The sequence below is a fragment of the Watersipora subatra genome, chromosome 10, assembly GCF_963576615.1.
Source record: "Watersipora subatra chromosome 10, tzWatSuba1.1, whole genome shotgun sequence".
Taxonomy (NCBI): Eukaryota; Metazoa; Bryozoa; class Gymnolaemata; order Cheilostomatida; family Watersiporidae; genus Watersipora; species Watersipora subatra.
In genome coordinates this window covers 52,037,079-52,059,139 of record NC_088717.1, presented here as the reverse complement: position 1 = coordinate 52,059,139, position 22,061 = coordinate 52,037,079, and the positions used below count along the sequence as shown (strand labels likewise).

The window sequence follows — 22,061 nt, the reverse complement described above, 5'->3', positions numbered from 1 at the left end:
CAAAATAAAGTTTATTACACTGTTCAACACTGTTCATACATAATCACAATCTGTGCTATAATAAGATCTGTGTCTGTCTGTTTGTCCAAAGCCTTGATTTGAGGTTTAACATTGCTGAATAACTGCACAAGCATTTATTATTTTTGCTCTATCAGCTCAACTGATGATCTCTTGCAGTACACAAAAGTTCTAGGGTCCTAGTTTACATGTATAGGTATGTTAGCGAACTCTGGTTATCTATCGCATTTCGTTTACAATATCAGTGTTTTTTAAAGTTTTTTTCAAATAAAATTTTTTAATTAGCAAGCTATTTTAGTTAAATTGAATTTAAAGTAAAATTACTTTTGAAACACAAGAATGCTGAATCAAAAAGTGAGAGACTTATTGACTTGTTAAGTTGAAAGTTTTATTAAACTGAAGACTAATGAAACTCATTTGGTATTAAAAAAAATTATGATCCTATTATTTGACATCATGTGATAGTACATTACTTCAAATAAATTTCATGCTTGAGTTATTTGTGTATCTTACTGATTGTAGGCAAGTTCACAGGCATCTAAAATACTCATTCAGTTGGTGACATGCCACCAGCTTGAAGTGGATGACGAAATAAACTATTGCATCTTCAACCTGCAAAAAGCTTTTCAGACACCTTGTAAGCCTCATCATTTTATCCAAGCTTAACTCAGCTTGTAAAATAACTCTTAGACACAGTCATTGAACTTCATTTTATGTGTAGCATTCAGTGCTGTTGTCATTGGCCATGGTCATGGACATTATCTAAATAAACATACATGTTTGAAAACACATACATGTACGCGAATGCATACATGTATGCATTCGGGTACAGATATGCATAGGGATACTCATACTGGTGTGCATATGGATACGCATCGGATATGTTATAGATATGTGTATAGATACGTGTATATAAATCTAGATATAAAATTGCATACACATATTTATATACATTCGGATACATGTATAAATAAGTGTGTGCACTTTTGTTCAGATGATCACGGGATTACCTGTTCTTTAGCTACTAGTCTATGATGTAAAAGGAGTGTTAAGTACATCAGCATTGCACTGCACTGAATTGTCTCAAAAGAACTAGACAAAATATTATGTTAGTTTTAGGAACAAAAATTCAAAAGTTATGTGAATAATTTAGCTTTGAGAGAGAACCATCCACAGATCATTGCTGTCTTGAAAGTGATACTTGAGCACAACAGAGATCTTTTGGAACTTGGAAAGGTTTTCAAGCATCAGAGGGCATCATTGAATGTTGACTCAGATTTCCTTAACAGCTGTGTATGGATCAACTACGTGGAAGGAACCGTGAGGGGTTATTCTAATATAATATACATAAAGTTAAATAAACAAACTTAAGGATAGTTTCAATAATAAAAAATCCTCTCTGACTGCAAAGATAAATGTTTGTAAGTTATCTAGTATCAATGGTAACCCTATCTAACCCTATGTAAGTTAGATACTTCTGCTTACCTTTAAAAGTTGCGCAGTTTTTTAGCAACTGTCACTTCACTGCGTTGTCAATTGGCCCAATCTTTTGTTATAAAATTAATGTTTACCATTTATTTGATAAAGTGCAAATTGAAAATCTTTAGTCCGCAGTTTTGTAGGCCTTGAATATTGAAGGTGCACTCAGTTTGTATGCTAGTGCTAATCCCTTTTTTCTAGGGTTCAATAAAAAAGCTTAAGTTAGTTTCTGCTTTTATTTGAGGCCTGTTTTAAAGTCGATCATTTTAAAAATACTGTTTATAATACATTCATCATCATTAGGACGGTTGTGAAATATATTGCAATTTATTTTGATGTATTTTCAAAAATGCAACTTTTTTCTGTCTATACTGAACATACAATAAACATCTGTTTAGCAAGTATTATTTGTATCTGCTGAGTAAAACATAATACCAATAGCACACGTATAAGCCTCAGCTTTCAAGTGAAATATAATATTACTAAGAGAGGGCATCTGTCTATCGTACAGGTAATATTTGTTTAATGTTTAATATAACACTTAATAAAAGCCCTTATAACGACTCGCTCTTGTACCTATAAAAAGCAATGATCACGTATTGCAATGTTGTCAGATCTACCCAAAACTATGCTGCAATATATTTAGGAAGTTATGTTATCATTGTGATAAAAACCAATCAGTTGCATAGTTTTTCCTTTACTCACAAAACCTCATAAAATCGCAGTTCCAACTTTTTTAAATTTCCGGTTTAAAATGAATGAATAAAAGAAATATTGTTAACGGCAATTTAAATGTATTTTGGAAAGTGAAATTTTTCAACTTTTAGACCAATAATATTTTTGACTTTTACCTTTTTATACTAAATAATGTGTTGTCTGCGTTTTGGTCAAACTGCAAAAATGATATCGTTTTTCTTTTGCAGCTGGTTTCCCTCAACAGCAAAATATTAAACACTCCTTTTGTTCGTCAAATGCATTGATTATTGTGCAGAACTTTTTTCTGAAGTTAAAAAACTTTAAATCGAAATTATGGGACAGAAAATCTGCTTTTACAGTAAAAATATCAAGTGTATGCCAGCAACAAATAGTAGGGATAACTTAATTCCACCCGAAAAAGCAATGAAATCTCTAGTAAAATAGCTTATATGTGCTATTTAAACGGTCAATAGACTGAGCTAATGCGTGTAGCTAAATTAGCAATTGTGAGTTATTGTCAATTTAATATATTTTCATAGGGCCATTTTTGTAAGAATTGATGGATAATTAGTTTATTTGGGAGATAGTTGAATTGAATCGAGTCATTGAAGTTAAGATAGCTAAAGAATTAAAAATTGAGTTGGGATGTTTTTGCAATAAATTGTGAATTGAGTCAATTTCGTCAATTGAGTCAAGAATTAAGAATTGACTTGTATCTGTATAATTGAACTTTGAATTGAATTGAATTGAATTGTATTTTTTAAATGAGAATAGAAATGAATGGAGTCATTTTTCTAATCCTTATAAACATTTCTACAAAATCCTGCAACTTGTGCATAATAGAAAAATATTGCATAATATTCAAACCAGAACTAGCAACCCTGAACAAAAAGAATAAATTGACATCAGTGTGCAACCATGTAAAGGGTTATCTTCTTGGGAATTTTATGAACACCCCACACCGCGCCATCTTGCCAAAACCATCAGTTTAAAAAGCGCCAAGTGAGAAATAATGCTGTAACAGCCACAAGAAAGTTTTAGTCAAAAATCATCTTATTTTATACACATGTATATATACACGTATACATACTATATATATATTTAAATATTATATATAATATATACCATATTAATAAAAAAGAAGTTTGCAGTTCACTAAAAGAAAGTGCTCAATATTAAAATAGAGCATTTATATAAAATATATTACGAACTGAAAACTTTAAAAACTGTTTATTACTTAAAGTTTAATGGTTGTTACCAATCATCAGATAATACTAAAATTAGTTTCAGTTTTACCTGATGAATGGTAACAACTATGACACATTAGGTAGGAAACAGTTTTTAAAGTTTTCAGTTCTTAATATATTTAATACATAATATATTTATATATATATATATACTTGACAATCACTAACTGTTACATTTCTTTTGAGGCTAATTAGTTCTACCATGCACAACAATTATTAATACAAATTTGCAGGCTTTTAACCAGCTGTGAAGTTGTCTTCAATACCAGAAAAGAAATATTGGAGGTGATTTGATTAGACGTAAAATTGTTCCGCATTCAGTTTTACTGAGCCCAATACGAAAAAATGGCTTATAATCTCTTCTATAGAAAACTGTTGCAAACTAGTCAACCTGCAGATTACTGTAGCCATTGAAACTTTTCTGTAAATTACCTTTGTATAGGTTCCTCTAAATACAGCTGTTAATTATTTGTAATTACTGTTAATTAATTTTACAAGTCAAAGACATATATAAATCAATTAAAGGTGAACGAACGTCAAAGATTTTGTGTGCGGAAACTTAAAGAGCTAAAAGAGGAACTGCAAGATCTTTGGAATGAAGTCAATATGGACTACAGCAGCAACTCTCAAAAGTATTTGCGACAGACAGAACTGAGCATAATGCGTTTTGACGTAAGTGAACTTATGCATATTCAATAGGTTTGCAAGTAATTAGCACACCAAATTTTATTGGTTTTTGTAAATACTTTGCTGCATCATTGAGCTTTTTAGATAGCTTGTTAAACGGTGTTCCTGCAAAACACCAATTTTTCAAGTGACTGCTGAGCAGAGACAACTCAGAAAGATGAAGTTCCATGCAACCTAACGTTTATTATTAGTGTTTAGTGGTTCAACTTTAGCTCAACACTAGTATTTTGCTATCAGCTACTTCTCTTTTTGATGACAGGCAGAGATTATAGCTATACTGAACAAAAAGAAAGAGGCCGAGATGCAAAGGTTCAGTACTACCAAAAACCTACATGCTATCTCAAGTGAAGACACGCTTGAAGAATGGTCATGCAGAAAACGGTTTCTATCAAGATTGGGTAAAAGTTCACAAGAAAATCAGGATGGTGCAAATACAGGTCTAACACAAAATGGCCAAAGGTAAGCAACAAGGCCTAGAAAAGGAACTAGAACAGAACCAAATGGCTCACTGTAAGTTTTATACTTTTCTAAAATAAGTTTGAAAATAGTCTTAAAAATTTTAATGTTTAAAAATAATTTTTCAATAACACATCAACTTATTACAACCAATTTAGCTTAGATTAGAAATGCTTAGAAATAAAGAAATCTACAGAAATGAACATACGAGCATTATAATTGTCTGCACCCGGAGTGCTTGGGATAGTTGAATGCTCAGTATAATGTTTTTAATTATTAAATAGAGACGAGACTTATTTTTAATAATATAACATTTTTCCTGTACTAACTCACTATTAGCAGAGCTAGTAAAAATTTCATCGCAGTGAATCTTTTTTTTCATAGTTACCACACTTCAACACAAACAAACATCTTAGCTTTTAGTTGACTATTAACTAAGCCAAGAAAAACTCATGTTGGCCTTTTTCCTATTTTTATTCTTTAACATGGTTCCTTTTCTCTATTTTCACTATTGCTGAGTTCATTTCTGGCCTTGCTTGCTTTCCCTCATTTATTTACTTTGTAGATTACACTCAACAAATTTAATATAATGTTTTCAATTATAATATAAAATAATTCAATAAAGATAAGAGTTTTTCTTGTTAATAAAACAATTCTGTTGTAGTAAGTCTATAAAACTTCACGTTGGTAATAATCAGGTGTATGGTTCATATACACCTGATTATCATTAATATTAATTAATGTTGAATAATTACAGTTATTTGACACTTAATAATTAGCTTTCTAATTGGAACAGTAGTAATACGAAATGAAGTAATGCGAAAAAGTTAAGAAGAGCAGTTTTTTACAAGCTTTGCAAAAATTTTCTCGAGTTGGTTATATACTTACAGCGAGTTAAAGTTAACACTTTGTTCTCAAGTTACATAGAGCGCATATCTCTAACGAAATATCGATTTTCTATTTTCAAATTAATCATAAGATATAATATTATAACGAATGTGGTAAAATTAATGAAACTTTTTCCGTTGTTTGTCTAGCCAGTGAATCTACAGTTATCTTTGGTATTTTTACGGAAATTCTACCAAAAAAGACAATAGACATTGGTCTGAGCAGTGTACGTGTGAAGTTTTCATTTAGTACTTACTCTTTCATGTAGGTATCAATCAAATTCAAAGACTCAGATTTATGTGTGGATATCACTGGTATATGAACTTTTATGAAGGTCACTTTGTTGCAAGTTTAGAATCGTATCGCAAATGAATGCGATATAGGTGTGTAGGATAATTCAATTAGCATGATAGCTGAAGAATTTGTGTAAGAACCAGCCTTGTATGATATATTATGTTTTAGTATATACTTGTAAACTAACAAAAGTAGGTCAATATTATTGGATTTTTTAAAGAGGCAGTGAATAAATATGAACTATACATATAATGATGCAGTAACTCCTTTTTGTAGCTCAAACCATGAGATTGTAGACTGGAAGTTGTCTCCACTAGAGAATTACAAGAGAATGAGAATAAAGGTCGTCCCCAGCGACTGCTGCAACGGTGTGCTTGATTATGACCGGACCTCTGGACTGCCTGATGACCATTTTACCCAAGGTAAATTACCTTTATTGTTCTTTATGACATACTTAATAATGTTATCACTCACTACGATTACTTTTCTTTGATACCAGTATCTAAAACAGCTTTTAAAGAAGCAGTTGGTTTTTAATTTGTGTCTTTGCTCGACTTAATCGGCTTATCCTTAAAAATAATTGCGTTCTTATTTTTAATAACCTAATGCACTTCTTGCCTAAAATATCTATCTCTAGTTTTGGTTTAAGATTTTTTTGCTCAACAGTTAGAGAGCAACTATCTTGTGTCAAAAAGTTTCTGATGATCCATTCTCTTGGTGATATATATTGTCGTGGTCTGTCTACTTATAGCGGTTGGTGTCTAGCAATGACAAATCTGTACCGCAGAAAATTTGATCATGGAATTTTTCATTCACCAGGTGATAACCAAACCAATTAAGCTAAGTGAGATATGTGTTAAAATCCGCATAACACTCTGATTTACGCAAACTCACTAAAGCTTGCTCTCACGGCTCTTATTAGTAAGTTAAGCAATGCAGATACTAGCTTAATCAAATTAGTCATTGGCAATGTGCCAGGCTAATGACGAGTGGCAGACAACTGCATTACCTGCCACTGTTTATAAGCTGTTTTAATACCCATGCAACGCTCCGCACGCGGCTAGTACATAAATATACGCTAGCATATATATACTAAATACTATATATATATATATATAATCATGCTACAGACAGTACTGTTTTGGCTATTGAAGCCTCATCAGTGCAGCTCAGAGCTTAGGCAAGGGACAAAAATCCCATTGCTAATGAGAGTTGACTTCCTGCCATGAAACAACTAGGTTGCCTCACATTTTCGTACTATAATATATATATATATATATATATATATATATATATATATATATATATTATATACTAGCCAAATGCCCTCCTTGCATGAGTAATACAATAGTTACCCAAATAAATTTGAGTAACTTACCTGGTAAGCTAGTAAGCTAGTAGTCGAACACTTGGCTACAGCAATAGTTGCATTTGATGCCAGCTCAATAATCGTCATGCGTAATTATCAATGGTGCTAGTAATAACCAGTAGGAATTTCCCAAAAGCTTCAAGTGTAAGTATTTAACTAATGTGATGAAGATGAGGACGATTAATAACATGTATCAGTATTAGCCTGTGTGGGTTAATGGGTAAGCTAGCCTCCTCCAGAACAGGAAATGCTGAGTTCAAATCTAGTATGAGGCACATATTTTGTTCCTAAAACTAAATTGCTATAACTGGGCAGATAAATGACAGACACCCACATTTTTATATAGATATATTTGTGCGCGTGTGTATATAAGTATGCATATCTTATATACATGTTGTATTGATGTTCATTGTATAAAACTGGTTTGCATGATAGATAATGTGAAAGGGTTTTTTCTAGATGGGCTGAAGTTAGACACATCTCCTACTGCAGCAACAGGGGAAGAAGAATCGAGCTGGTACACAGTTACTGACATGTAAGAAAGCAAGCTATCAGCTTTACTAAAGCTATTTTTGCCTATGCCATTTTGATTATGGTGGTTCTGGTGCCACCATGATATAACTATAATATATGCGAGTTCAACTAAACTTTGGTAATCTCTGTAAAATGTTATTGAAATGATGGAAGCTTAATTCAAAAGTCTCTTAATAATTTTTATCTTCTAAAATTTGTTTGATTCTTCAGATTTAAATTACTAAAGTGTCAATAAAATTTCCTTTATATGTTTAAAGGAAGTAGTAGTTTTTCTTTTGATTTTCTAGCCCTAAAACCGCTCCTGCTCGTGCCAATTCCGTCAAGGAAGAGCTGCCGTATCAGATGTCCTGTGAGCGGGTCTTCATATGGAGTTCATGGCCTGGACAACTTGAGATTTCTATAAACAGTCTGTCCTTTTGGGTGAATGATACAGAAAATCAAAAAGGTTTGAAAAAGATTTTGACATCACCTACTCGCTATGAATTATGCAAACAAAAAGTGATTCAATAATTGTTGTTATCAGTTATTAAAGTCCCAGGTAGTAGACTCTTTGTGAAATGTTGATATTTCTGTACAACTTTAAAACAGATGAAGCACATTAATTTTCTATATTGCTTTTCTGTTACCCGCTATCGTCTTTATTTAAACTTTAAGTAAGTTTTGATTAACCTGACCAGAATAAAGAGCCTCTCAAGGAAAGCGGATGTCTTCCGATTGGTGCTTTTAAAGGAGTAATATAATATAGTGGAAAGTGTACACAAAAAACTGATGTTTTTTGTCTCATATTTTGGTACTGCACGTTAGGTGTAGTTTTTGACTTACTGCCAGAGCTAGCGCATTCTGGCTGAACTTACATTCAACTTCTCATCTGTGTCAAAGCTTCATTTTAACAGTTTTAGACTATGTAGTTTATTTTGATTTAGCTTATGTCTTACCTCAATTCTTCATAACTTCAAAAACTTATAATGCGACAGACATTATGTACTAACAATAAAAGTGTTTGAGCTGTTAAAAACTACAAATTAAGAGACAATCATTGAAGACTCTGCAATGAAAAGTTTATAAATTTGTAAGAATACATAAAGAAACATCATTAATATACATTATTATTCTAAATATAATTTAGAATAATGACTAATAATTATTAATCTAAATTATATTTATATTAGTTAAATAATAACATAATTTAATTAAATATAATATTCATTTATATTAATGGTTAATATGGTTTGGGACATGGTTTTTGGGTCACATAAATCATTAACAGCATCAAGATATAGCATTAATATATTTATTGCTTGTTTTATTAAATTTCATTGCTGAATGTTTCAATTCACCAATAAGTAGGTGAATTTGGAGTTTTACGAAGTAGGTTGAAGTAGTTTAAAACATGAAAGAATCCAGTTTTAATTTTTTTGGGAAATTTTCAGAATGCGTCATGCATGTTGGGTCAGATGGCCAGCTTAATCAATCGGATAGCATTTCCTAAAAATTCACAAATTGTGTGATCCCAACTTCTTTGTGTCTAGAAATAAAAACAGTATGATAAATGTTTTTAGCAGAGAAGTTTACCGAACTTTGCACTTATAGATCTTTGAGTAAAACTAAAAGCAATGCAGTTTGTATAATTGGTTCAGCAATCTCCATCAAGCGTCAGGTTTTTTACAAAAAAATTGTTTTGCAAACAAATATAGTTTTGCAAGATTACCTTGTTAATTTTTTTCTCTACATTTTAGGCATTTTTTCTGTTGTGTACCACATTATGTCTTACTGCTTCATTTCTAAAAAAGGATGGATGACGAACAGCTAAAGATTGAGGCTTAAACCTGATTGGTGTTAACAGTTTTATTTGCATTCACATATCAACTAGCTGAGGTTTTCATGAACAAAATGTTTTAGACCTACATGTACCTTAGTTATGTGCATGCTGCATCTAGCTGTGACCTATCTTTTTGGTTTACATGTGTTTGGTAGCTAGTACTTACTGTTAGACCTGAGATGTTCGCAAAAGACATGTTTTATTAAAAACTTTTATTTGATGGACATTGTCAAATCAGTCGTGCAAACTGCCTTGCCTCCAGTTTAACCATTGAATCTATAAAGCTATACTTTTGTGGTACATTCTGGTAAATATGCGATCATCTGTTTTCATTGTGAAGAAAAAGTGTTTTGTTGTTAACTGGAAGCAATCGGGTGAGCTAATTACCTGATACAAGAAATTTTGATCAGGTAATTGGCTTGATACAATAAATTACCTGATAGTAAGATGTGTCTTGCATGACACATCTTACTATTGTTTCCAAAAAGTAAAACTGGAGATTTTCTGTGTGCTATAGTCGACTTCAAGTCATAACATTCACAAATACGTTTTGATAAAAAAAACAATAAGTATGCATTTGAAGTGTATTTTGCTACACTTTCTCACAAATGTATAACTAATTTGTGATGAATCCAAAGTGACCATCTCTGAGTGTGTAGCAATAAATAATGGTTTTATAAAATCATGGACACATTTTCTGCTTTGTTGTCCAGGCAAGAATTTTACAATGCCTCTTAGGATGCTTCGAAACATTCACTGTAGAATGAGAAATCATCAGCCGATAGCAGTCGAAATATTTTTACGAGATCGCACCAACTGCTTTATCAGCTTTGATTCTGAGGTAAGTCCACTTTTTGTCTTGTGCCTTGATGTTTGTATTACAGTGCCAACCTATTTTGTTAAATATTTATGTATCTAACACACATTTCATTCGACAAATCTTTATAGTCCAGGATTTTGCTTGAACGTACTTTTAGGGTTTTATTGGGCTTGAAGTTTGAAACTTTTAGCTATTTTATGTTCAGCGAGTGCTCTAACTCGTGTTTTGGAATTCCTAATATCTGCCAAATCAGCCCTATCAACCAAATGTTTTGCCTATATCAATTAGCATCTGCCATTTCTATAGTATATAAGGAAGGTCTAATTTTAGACGAGGACAATATTGTTAGTGGAGACAGTCAGAGATTCGGATCTGATACATGTAAAATTATATTGCTGTACTCCATGGCTTGAAAACTATTTTATTTTACTATCAATAAATAACTTGTGCAAGTGTACAGCTGACTAGAAGAAGTCAAGCAGTGCTGTCTTCAATATGGAAACATACAAAAGGCCAATACTCTTTCCCTATCGAATTTTAAAAGTACAGGAACAAACCAACTTATTTTTGTTGTTAGCCTGAGAAAGAGAACTTCATTTTAATGTAATAAGTGTTATTGAGCAGGGATAAAAAAACAGGTTTATCTTCTATGGTATGTCTAGCTGAGCCCAACCTAAAATCTTTTGAAAAGATTTATTTATCTAATTCCTACAAAATAAACTAAATTGAAGATAAAACAAAGCTACTGTATCTAGGCATAGTCTTAATTGAATTGATGCTATTGGATAGAAGTGGAACCAAGCTTTAACATATTGTCGCTTCATTGGCTAGTTTTTCCAAATGCACGATCTATATATAAGAAATGGCTGGTTTGCAGATGATAGCTAAATTATTATATTACAATGACAAAAACTTGCATTTTAGCAAGTAAAAACAGGTAAACAAGCTGGTATTCGAGTCCTGCTTTGTTTCTTATTGATTATGACCAATTAACAGTTGATTTCATGCTGCAGAAAAAGTTGAAAAATTAAATTTAACTTGGAGGTAAATTTTAAAAAAATTTTCATTAGCGTATTAATTTGTTTTCTACATAAGCCTTAATTGAATAAAATCTACCTTTAATATGTAACACTATTGAACTTCTCTTTTAGTTATTTGTTTAAAGAAAATTGCGTTTGTAGCATATTTAATAGCTCAGCTACAAACTTGTAACTTTGATTTTATGTAAAAAAAGTCCACAAAAATAAGAAATGTTGCTTCTATCACAGAAGAGGCAGCTTTAATAAGATAATAAATGCGTCAACAGTCTTCAAAGGTGTTCTGGAGAATAACTCTTCACTCGGATGTAATTCTTCAAATACTAGACACTGAATAAAACTAATGTGCTGCAGATGTTTCATAATAAATTTTTGAACTTTCTAAAACATGTATGTTCTTTTTGACAGATAGCTTGTTCCTTTATCCGCTTTTTAAGAGATATTTTTGGTCAAAAGCAAACATGCCTTGTCTCACACTTTTGACTCGCTTTTCAGACAATGAGAGAACGATTCTTGAGAGAAGTTGAACGAGTCAAAGGAACAGACTCAAACTTCAAAATATTCTCATCACCTCCTGCAGTTTTTACTGACTCTAACTGCATGACGGTAAATCACAGATATTTAGATATTTATCTTATTGTAATCAGATTTTAATTTAGTCGGTTTTAATATTCTAGCTTCATTTCTCTAGTCATCTACATGTACTTCTTTATCTTTCTCTAATCATCTGTTTCTCTTCTCTCTAGTTTTCTCATTTTTCTTTGTTCTTTTCTGGTCATCTTCTAGATTCTTTTATTTTAATTTTTAATTTATCATTTGTGCCTTAACAGTCTATTATACATTTTTCTGTCCTTAGTCCATTATCTTCGACTTAGCGCATATGTTCACTCATTATTTTGGTTGTTCTTACTGCAGCTTAATCATCTAGAATTTTTTTCACATGAATACTAGTTACCCTACATCGTGGTAATAAAACAGCTTTGTGATATTGTTTTTGCATCACGTAACGCTCCTAACATTGCTAAACCAAGGAACTATGTTTAATATTTGGTATTGATGGAGAAGGAGTTTGTTGCTTAATCCTGTATGTTCATTTGGCAGCAATGGCAAACAAGAGAGATCAGCAACTTTGACTACCTCATGCAACTGAATACTATAGCTGGTAGAACTTACAACGACAGCAGCCAGTACCCCATTGTATGTAAAACCATTTATTTTACTTTATATCATAGTAAAGACAACAATTGACTTTACCAGTAGGTAGGCTTAGTGAACTAGTCCAACAGTTAAATTTCTTAAGGTTTGTTTTGCTTTCAAGTGCTGCCGAGTAAATTAGAGCTTTTATTGAACTGCTTATTCAACTTATAGATTCCTCAATCAATTTAGTTCTTAATTAGAACGCATTTCACTGCCATGTCACAACTTCTTCAATATTACACATTTCATCTTGGTTTAGACTTCACTTGATCTTAACTTTATTTCACCAGTCAATGCAGACAAAAACTAATCAAGTCGTATAGAAAAAACAAATAATGAAAAAAATGAAAAGCAAACTAATAACATAAAAATTCAACAGTATTTAAAAAATATTTTGATTATATATATCATAGTAAGTTCTAGCTCACCAGTTTTAAAAACTCTCAGAGCATTAAAACTCTGCAAGTCAAAACTAAAAAGCTGATGAAATTTTAAAAAAATTTAGAAAACTAGAAATAATAAAAATATATACAATACTAGCTGTGCTACCCGGCGTTGCCTGAAGGAATAAAAAGTCTTCAGACAGAAAATTGGTTTGTATTTAACATATAACAACATTTGCCATTCTAACTTTCAAACTACAGATCATGAGAGAAATGTTTTGTTTAGTTGAAATAAATTAAGTGAGACCATAAAAGCAACTGTGAAAGCTTTCAAATTTTGTCAAACAACTGTAACTTTCAAACTTCATACCATGGGGAAAAAGCATTGTGCAGAACAACTAAATTAAAAATAAATAAAACAACTGAAAAGGTTTTTAAAAAACTGAAAATTTAAAATTTCATAACTTGAAAGAAGTGTTTCGTTGAAATAAATTAGAAGGAAAAAAATGTAAAGGTGTTTTAATGTAAATGTGAAATCATTAGCAAGTAATGGCTAGATATAGTCTATTTCTCAACGGCTACAATCAAAAATTATTTGGTACACAATTATATGATTTCAGTTTGTTTCAGTGCTGGTATGCAAAATTTGGCATGTAGGCTAGTATCTTAGGCTATAGGTACTAATCATCATCATCATAGAAATAGTGCTAAAATACTATGTTAACCTTAGTAACTATAGGTACCTACAATGACTAGTGCATTTTGTGGTTATGATCTGCGTGCCCAAGATAATATAACATTACAATGTACTATGTTGAGAGTTCTTACCTTCGAGACAGATGCATAACACAAATGCTGAGTCTAACTTAAATGAATTTAGTTTACTAAACACATACTTGAAGGAAGTTTAAGTAAGTATTTTAGTAAACTTCAAACTTTTAACATTGGTTTTATCATTACGAAGTGCTTTTATTTTAACAGATACCAGATATACTATATAACGGATACATATAACTTGTCGTGACAAGTTCAGCAACGTATATCTTTTAATAACGTATATAATCAGTATACAAATCTCTAAATTTCAAATTCGAGATAAGTTATTGTCGATGTCACGGGGCAAAATTAATTTATCCCTAACGAAAAAAGACGAATAAGCATCGTATTGCATATACTTACGTCTCAAAATATTTCTGAACAGAAGCATCGCAACTCGTCGATGCTACAGGTTAAAGTAAAAAGCAAGCGCATGGTGTATTCGCCATATTAAAACATCTCCGACCACTATGGCAATCTAGCTCAGTGGTAGAGTGCTCGGATTGGGAACTTTTCAATGAATTCGTCGTGAGTTCAAATCCATCAGAATGTAGAATTTAATTATCAAGATTTTAAGTTCTATAGCAGGAACGCAGGTGACTGATGACAGACAACAGGCGACAACGAATAACAGACGTTGTCACAGCGACAATAATAGTGTGGTGACAATAATAATGCGGCGACAACAGACTTTAGGATATATATATAGATATATATCCTAACTTAGGATATATATATATATATATAGATGATATATATACATCTATATATATATATAGATGCAATCATATAAGGGTGTTCTTGATAGGCTATATGTGGGCAGTGAAAGTTTTTTATGTCTGCGTGCTCAGCTGTAAAATGCTGATAGTTGGTAGTCAATGACTCATTTCATAAACATAGAATTCAAACTGCTTTTACAGTTTCCGAGAGTTTTCAAGGACTATGCTGACTGCTCCACTAAAACACTAAATCTCGCTGACCCAACTATCTATCGTAGTTTCACTCAAAGGGCTGAGAATGCTCGGTGGGTATTATCACTTGTTTCCTTTTATTGTAGTGTTTGTTGATACTTATTGCTGAAAGCAATTTTATTTTGAAGTAAACAACTTTATTGTGATGGAGCTCAGCAGAAGACATTATGGGCGCCAATTATGGTGCTTTGCATTAGTAGTGTAAAGAGAGTCAGAGCAGGTGTTGAGAACAGGGTTGGAAATTGGACAGCCTAATTTAAATTATAATGCATAAAAACAGCAACTAATGCAACATATTTAATATGCTTTTTATAGTTCCTTATTATTGTGTCAAGTTTAAAAATAAACTTTCACAAAATTTAGTAGATTCTAATAGAAGGTAGCAGAATTTTTTTATCATGAGTGATTGTTTTTATGTTTGAGTTGATCTGACTGCCAGAATGTTTCAGGGTTAAAATCTACAAAACTTGATGGTGGTTAAAACTTTGAGATCAAGTGAAAGAGCGGTTACAACATTTATAGTTGCAAGGACACCAACACAATAGAGACTCTTTATAGTGTATGCTTCTAAAAGGCGGATTTTAGAATGTTCGCTTATACAAAGTGATCTGCAGACTGTACATTTTACAAGGTGCTCATTAGAGTGCTGGATTATAAAGGGTGGTCTTTATCATATAGGCTTCTATACAGTGACCTTTAGAGTGTTTGTTTCTAGGCAGTGGTCTTTAGAGTGTTTGCTTTTAAAAATTGTTTTAGAGTGTTTGTTTCTATAAACGGTTTTAGAGTGTATTTGTATAGAAGGTGATCTTTAGAATGTATGTTTCTAGAAGGTGGTATTCATAGTGTATGCTTCTAAAAAGTAGCGCTTTAAAATGTTTGTTTTTAGAAAGTGATCAGTAGTTTTTAGAGTGTGTTTATTTCATGGTTGTTTCTTAAGTATCTGTAGCTTGCTAGCAGTTTTCAGAGACCTCTTTTCTGGTCATAGTTGTTAAGGAAACTTTTGCTTTCTGTACACTTAAGAGCACATGCCTACTGCTGATCACCTGGGATTACATGTCTGCTGCCGGTTACTATGAGAATATCTGTTGATTAGTTTCTATTATTATTGTTGTTTGTTTCTAACGGTAATGGCCAAAGAATCTGTCTAGCATTTATAGCTTTTAGAGTGTATTCTTATTTGTGTTTATCAGAATATTGAAATGCTGTGACTAACACTAGTCAACGAATGTTGCAGATATGATGGTGTTTACTGGACAGAGTTTACCATGGAGCAGGCATTCAGCTCTACTCGCACGAGCAGTTGCAATGAGCTCGCTCCTGACTTCTTTTGTAATCCAGACTTTTTTGTCAACAATGGCCGTAAATATATACTTTTTGTTACTAATCAGTTATTTCTTGAGATGTAGCTTTTATTGTAATTGTACATTTGATACTAGTATGGTTTGGCTGTTTACAAAGTTTAACATTTTTGCCAATAGCAGGAAATTGATCAATATTTTATTTTTTTGTATATTCAGTAAACAATGTTTTTAATAACTGCTCTATAGCTTATGAAAGTGTTTAGAGTTAACACTTGACTTGATATTTTTGAAAACTTGAAAAAGTGAGTGCGCCTTCAATTATTTATAAATTTCCTGTCAAAAATCCGCTGTAACATTTTTGTTTTAAGTAACTGGTCATAGATGTATAGATCATTATGATTCATATTGACTGTACATTTACATACACACTCTTATTTTATGTCTATCTCTACATTGATCTCCTTGCCCTCATTACCTTTCAAGTCTATATATCTATCTACAGCTCCTTACATTCTAGAAGTTTATAGAACTGCATGACCACTTTTGTAGTTTAAAGTATCGATAAACCTATCTACATTATATTGCAATTTAGAATTTTAAATATTTTGATGCAATAACCAAAATGTACATTTTCTTAAAGAAACAGGTTTTTGCCTTATATTTTAAGATCTCTTAATTAGCTTATGAATCATATATGAGCTCTAGTAACCCTGAAAGCACGTCTCTGTTAGTGTATTATAATAGGTTTAATTTTAAAACCCTGGAATATGTCAAATACATTTATTTATACTTCTATTTTAATGTATGCGCTATCTTTTTGCGATGATAAACTTTTGACATCTTGACCTTTTGAAAAACAAGGCGTTTTAGTAAATGCACGTTCTTTCTATTCTCAGGTGTGAACTTAGGGAGACCAAGAGGTAGAGTATTTTTTCCAGCGTGGACTGAACAGTTTCCCGACAAGGAAGCTGATGAAGAGTTCCTCAGGGCAAATGATTTTGTTTGGAAACATCGAATGGCTCTAGAATCTGACTTTGTGTCAAGTCAACTGCATCATTGGATAGACCTCATCTTTGGCTGCAACCAACAAGGTAGCTCATGATTTTATATAATAAACTAATATTATTCCTCATCAGTATTATGAAACTGCAGCTCTGGTGTTCTCTGTCATAAAACCAAAGCTATATACCTTATGTCTATATTGCGTTAACACTTGCTAATATTTTGTTTGAAAAACTAAACAAGATGAATATGTCATGAAAAATATATAATATACCATTAATGTACAACAAATAAAAACTATAACAATCGGTACATTGATGAAGAGGTATTTGCAACAACAAACATGACGACAGATTTCTGTAAAAAAAATCTAACAAAAATTGAAAATGAGCATTTCCAAATCTTCGAAGCAATGAAAACAGTATTGTAAAACTAAAGCTAAGTCATAATAGGTTAGCTTGAATCATGACATAGCATGGCAAATGATCTATAAAAAGGTATGGTCATGATACGAGAGGAGCATAGGTTTGAGAGGAAATGAACACATAATTATATTGTCATGGTTTATTGTAGCAGTGAAATACAGTTACAGTATGTAAAAACCAAATAAGATATACCTAACCAGAGAGTCGGTTACTGGAGAAAAATATATAGAGATGGCATAGCAGAGGTAGTGGTAGGGTATATACAGACTTATTGACTTACCTCTGTTCACCCAAATAAGTAGCAATGTTTACCAAAACTTTCAGGTATCCTACCAGAGACCTGGAGACCTGGAAGAATCCATTAGTAAAGAAATAGATAGAGTACTTATATTGGTTAGCTACTGCCAATTTATGCTTGTGCAATCATCAGGCTGTTATAGTAGATCTCAACTGAAACAAGAGGGTGATTTGAAAAGCCATTATCTTGTTCCTTTTTAATTCTTTACTGATTTATTTACATATATATTTTTGCATGAATTAAATGTGCGCTCTGGCTATACAGACAAAATTTGGAAATTTGTACCAACTTTACACTACAATACATAAAATGATTTTTCATGTAATATAAAACCAAAACCTTTAAATATATTATCTATTTATTAAATGAAATTTACATGAAAGAGGTTCAAGAATATAAGAGTGTTATGTTTACCTAAAAAAACTCATCGTGCTTAGTAAATTTGTTACCATATAACTATAAAACACATGTAATTATGTAATATTTAGATGTTGTGTGAGATTATGTGAGCAGAAATTTACATTTTGCTGAAAAATTCTAATATATTCAGCGTAATTATATGCTAACCATCAAAATTCCTTTGACTTTAGGGTCTTGTATTTTATGCAACTTCTATTATTTTATCTAACAGAAATTTTAGAAAGACCTGGTGAAAAGAACAGACTGCAGTTACCCGCCAAGTTGCTAACTAGGGTATGTGTTTGTTCTCTTTGTATTTTAGATTACTTATAAAATACATCGAGAGCTTATCATAGATGTTGGACTTAAGACGTATCTTTCTTGTCACACCAGGCTACCAGTGTAGTCGTGTGATTATCTATAAAAGCCACTGCTTGTTGAGATTTGTATGCACAGATACACTTTACTCAGAGTTTACCAAGAGACGAAACTAAAAGATTTTATGAATACATGAACAGCTGAGAAGGGCAGAAAATGTTTCCTTAAAACTATTTTAAAGTTATAATTTTGTGCTGCTTCTTCTTTGTTGACATCACTGTTATTTTATTAGTACATAGCAGACTCTTAATGTGTAAAACATGCACATTCTATAATTTGTATAATGTACATGTTTTAGATACATGTACATTCATTAAGGTGTATTATGTACATGTTTTAGACACATGTACATTCATTAAGGTGTATAATGTACATGTTTTAGACACATTTACATTCTATAATGTGTATAATGTACATGTTTTAGACACATCTACATTCTATAATGTGTATAATTTACATGTTTTAGACACATGTACATTCTATAATGTGTGTAATGTACATGTTTTAGATGCATGTACATTCTATAATGTGTATAATGTACATATTTTAACACATGTACATTCTATAATGTGTATAATGTACATGTTTTAGACTATCTAAATCGAGTGACAAAGTCTATTCTTAGCTTTTATATGCTTTTTACATTCTGTATCTGCATGAGTATTTTATGTAGCCACACCCAGTTAGATGGACAAAAGAAATTTGCCATGCTAGGCAGATTTTAAGAGGAAAACCTCTTAGCATCTTGGACTACTTTGGAGATTTGACGAACGCAAAAGTCGACAGCATAATAGTAAGCAATTGCTAAAAATTACTGGATGTATATTTTGTTTTTACAAATTGTATTTTATGTTAAATCAAATTGGAAATTTTTGCTTTGTAGGTTTATGAAAAACCAAATTCTGGCAATCTAATATCTGTTAATATTGCTTCTCTCTTCTTCACCATTGTTGGTTTTGACAACCTGGTAAGTGAATACATGATTATAATTGATTATAATTATTTTAACTATAATTAGCAAACTATAATTAAACAATTTAGCAAAAGGCGTGCAAAACAAAGTGCTTGCTGCATTCAAATTATTCATTTTAGGTTTGCATAGTGTAACAATTAAGAAATTTGTAAATTTAGTTTGATAAGATGGAACCTAGTGAAATTTGCAGTATAAAATCAAAAAGGCAACAAGATATAAAATTTAATTCAAAAATGTGGTGTAGGCCTATTGCATAAAGATGGTTACTGTGTTCAAGGTGGCAAGACCAATCATGACTCAATGCATTTTTTTTGCAAAAAGTACAACTTTGGCACATTTTTTATGCAATAACAAAGCATTTTACTTGTTATGTTGTTCATCTATGATATCTATGCTTTCCTCATTGTGCATTGGTTCTCTCTCACAGGTGACTATTACCGATGAGGGATTTGTCGGACTGCACAAATGGCAGGGAGTGAAGAATGGAAATGTGTTCGATTTTCGATTTGAGTGTGGATATCCTCCAGACTCATCGTGAGTTAGGCTTTACACTTTCAAAGCCTGTACTGAGTGTACTTGAGTTTTACTAATAGCAAGAGATTTTATGGCAACTGTGAGTATAAGAAGAAACCTCACAGCCAACCAACCAAACCCAACAACTAACAAGAGCACCAATATGGCTCCAGTGAAACAACATTCTGACATGAATATAATAACATTCTGACATCGATGCAAGAAGATTGTGACACAAAATTTCTAACAGTTTGCTACCTACATGATAAAATTTTCACACTAGTTCAACAGTCTTTGAACACATATTGAGTGAAGAGCTCATGTGCATGCATGGCTTTAGTGATATTTTGGCACTTGAATGCATGTTTACAAATACGGTGAGTCTATAAACACTAGTTAACATAATTTATACATTGCACAGGCGTTGCAAGCTAATTGAACCACTGTGTGACAATGAAAAGCTGCAGAACTCCCTTGTGGCAGTCAGTGCTGATGCAGAAAAAGTTTTTGTCGGAGGCTACTGGGATGGTACTCTGAGAATCCATCAAATAAACCCTGCTGTTGGCCACACAAGAATTAGACGGTTGCAAGCTCACCACGGTAAGCCATTTATAATGGTCTATTCATTTGTGATGTGATGGTTTGTAGAGACAATTTTTCTGAACCAACCCTACATAAGCATTCAGTAGACGCTCTTACAGCGTAAGTAATCTATTCTAGTAACATTTACGTTATAGGGATTGTACTTCATACAAACAGTAACATACATGTAACTGGCCTAATCTGTTCCAAGATCTGTTCCAACTCACCCTGTTGGCATTACAGAAAGGAAAGCCTAGGCCTAGCTTTTTAATTTGTTAGCTGTGCTGTAACAATAGTATTTTTAGTTGGCATTGATAACGTTTCTCTTTTTTCTGATCAATTTCACTGGTTTCATAGACTATGAGTGCAGAAGTTTTACAACAAGTTGATAGGAATGCACAACTTTGATGTTCACTTACAACGATTTGTTTTTTATTCTAGACAGCAAAGTTTATTCTGGAAAATAACGCTGTTAGCAATTATTTTATACATCTACAATAAAGCAAAAGATAAATACATTTCACTATAAAAAGATTGGTGCCTACCTGTTCACAGTCTATCTGTATCTGGGGGTCAAAGTTAGAATAAAAAGTTACCTTCGACGATACTCCAACTTAAAACTTTTGTGTAGTTGCTACTAGTTAGATAGTAGGAGATTATTTATTCTGCACATGAACACTGATAATAAAGAAGTAGCCATTGCCGTTGTAACGAGCGCAACTGTCTATATTTATTTGACGTCCTTTAACACAAAACCCGGAGGTACGCAACTCCTAGTATTTTACAATGCAGTGTAACATAACACAAATATAGCACATCTCCTTTTCTAAGTATGTTTGAAGCAATGAGTAAAACAGATAATGCCTTTGAAATGAGTAAAACCAAACATGAGTAACAAAGTGATATGACTAACATGACTAGCAAGGGAAATGCACTGAGTACTGTAAGCAACTAGCTACAAAATGAATAACATATAAAAGCTATAATCTGACTGACTGGCGATGCCTAGCATTCTTCAATCAGTCGACGTGGCGGTCTGATTGTACGACGAGGTCTCGAAGTCGTAGGCGTGCTATCCATACTTTGGGCACAACTTGACAGAGAACTATGTGAATCCGGATTGTCAGGTATTGAATTGTCAGTATTGGGCGGAGAGTCAATAAGTGCTGTTCGGTTTCGGCGAATCTCGCTATCTGCAGATACTATGTACGTGCGGTTAGGTAACACCTCTTTCACTTGTCCATATCATTGTAAATCAGGTACAAATACGGAGCTACCTTTTCGTAGGATAGGCAACTCTTTAAACTGTTGTGATCGGTCATGTCGCTCTTTAACTTTCACCTTGTGTTCCTCATTGACAGACTGGAACGCTTTGTGATCTACCTGGCTGGTTGTGTGATAGTAAATTTGAGCAACCTGTGTACGAAGACTAAGGTTCATTAGCAACTCAGCGGGCGATCTTCCTCCATGTATCGGCGA

At 32.4% G+C, this 22,061-nt stretch overlaps 1 protein-coding gene across 1 annotated transcript in view; it reads left to right on the top strand.

Annotated features, from left to right (window-relative positions):
- Window positions 1–22,061, top strand: part of LOC137407192 (neurobeachin-like protein 1) — an 80,692-nt gene that overhangs the window by 47,905 nt on the left and 10,726 nt on the right. Inside the window, exons 31-48 of the mRNA XM_068093794.1 lie at window positions 541–655; window positions 1,172–1,338; window positions 3,966–4,112; window positions 4,387–4,586; window positions 6,042–6,187; window positions 7,594–7,669; window positions 7,956–8,113; window positions 10,201–10,328; window positions 11,840–11,950; window positions 12,446–12,541; window positions 14,661–14,764; window positions 15,946–16,070; window positions 16,909–17,103; window positions 18,369–18,430; window positions 19,188–19,307; window positions 19,398–19,481; window positions 19,915–20,021; window positions 20,422–20,600. Coding sequence (XP_067949895.1) covers window positions 541–655; window positions 1,172–1,338; window positions 3,966–4,112; window positions 4,387–4,586; window positions 6,042–6,187; window positions 7,594–7,669; window positions 7,956–8,113; window positions 10,201–10,328; window positions 11,840–11,950; window positions 12,446–12,541; window positions 14,661–14,764; window positions 15,946–16,070; window positions 16,909–17,103; window positions 18,369–18,430; window positions 19,188–19,307; window positions 19,398–19,481; window positions 19,915–20,021; window positions 20,422–20,600 — 2,320 coding nt within the window. The remainder of the gene's footprint in view (window positions 1–540; window positions 656–1,171; window positions 1,339–3,965; window positions 4,113–4,386; window positions 4,587–6,041; window positions 6,188–7,593; window positions 7,670–7,955; window positions 8,114–10,200; window positions 10,329–11,839; window positions 11,951–12,445; window positions 12,542–14,660; window positions 14,765–15,945; window positions 16,071–16,908; window positions 17,104–18,368; window positions 18,431–19,187; window positions 19,308–19,397; window positions 19,482–19,914; window positions 20,022–20,421; window positions 20,601–22,061) is intronic.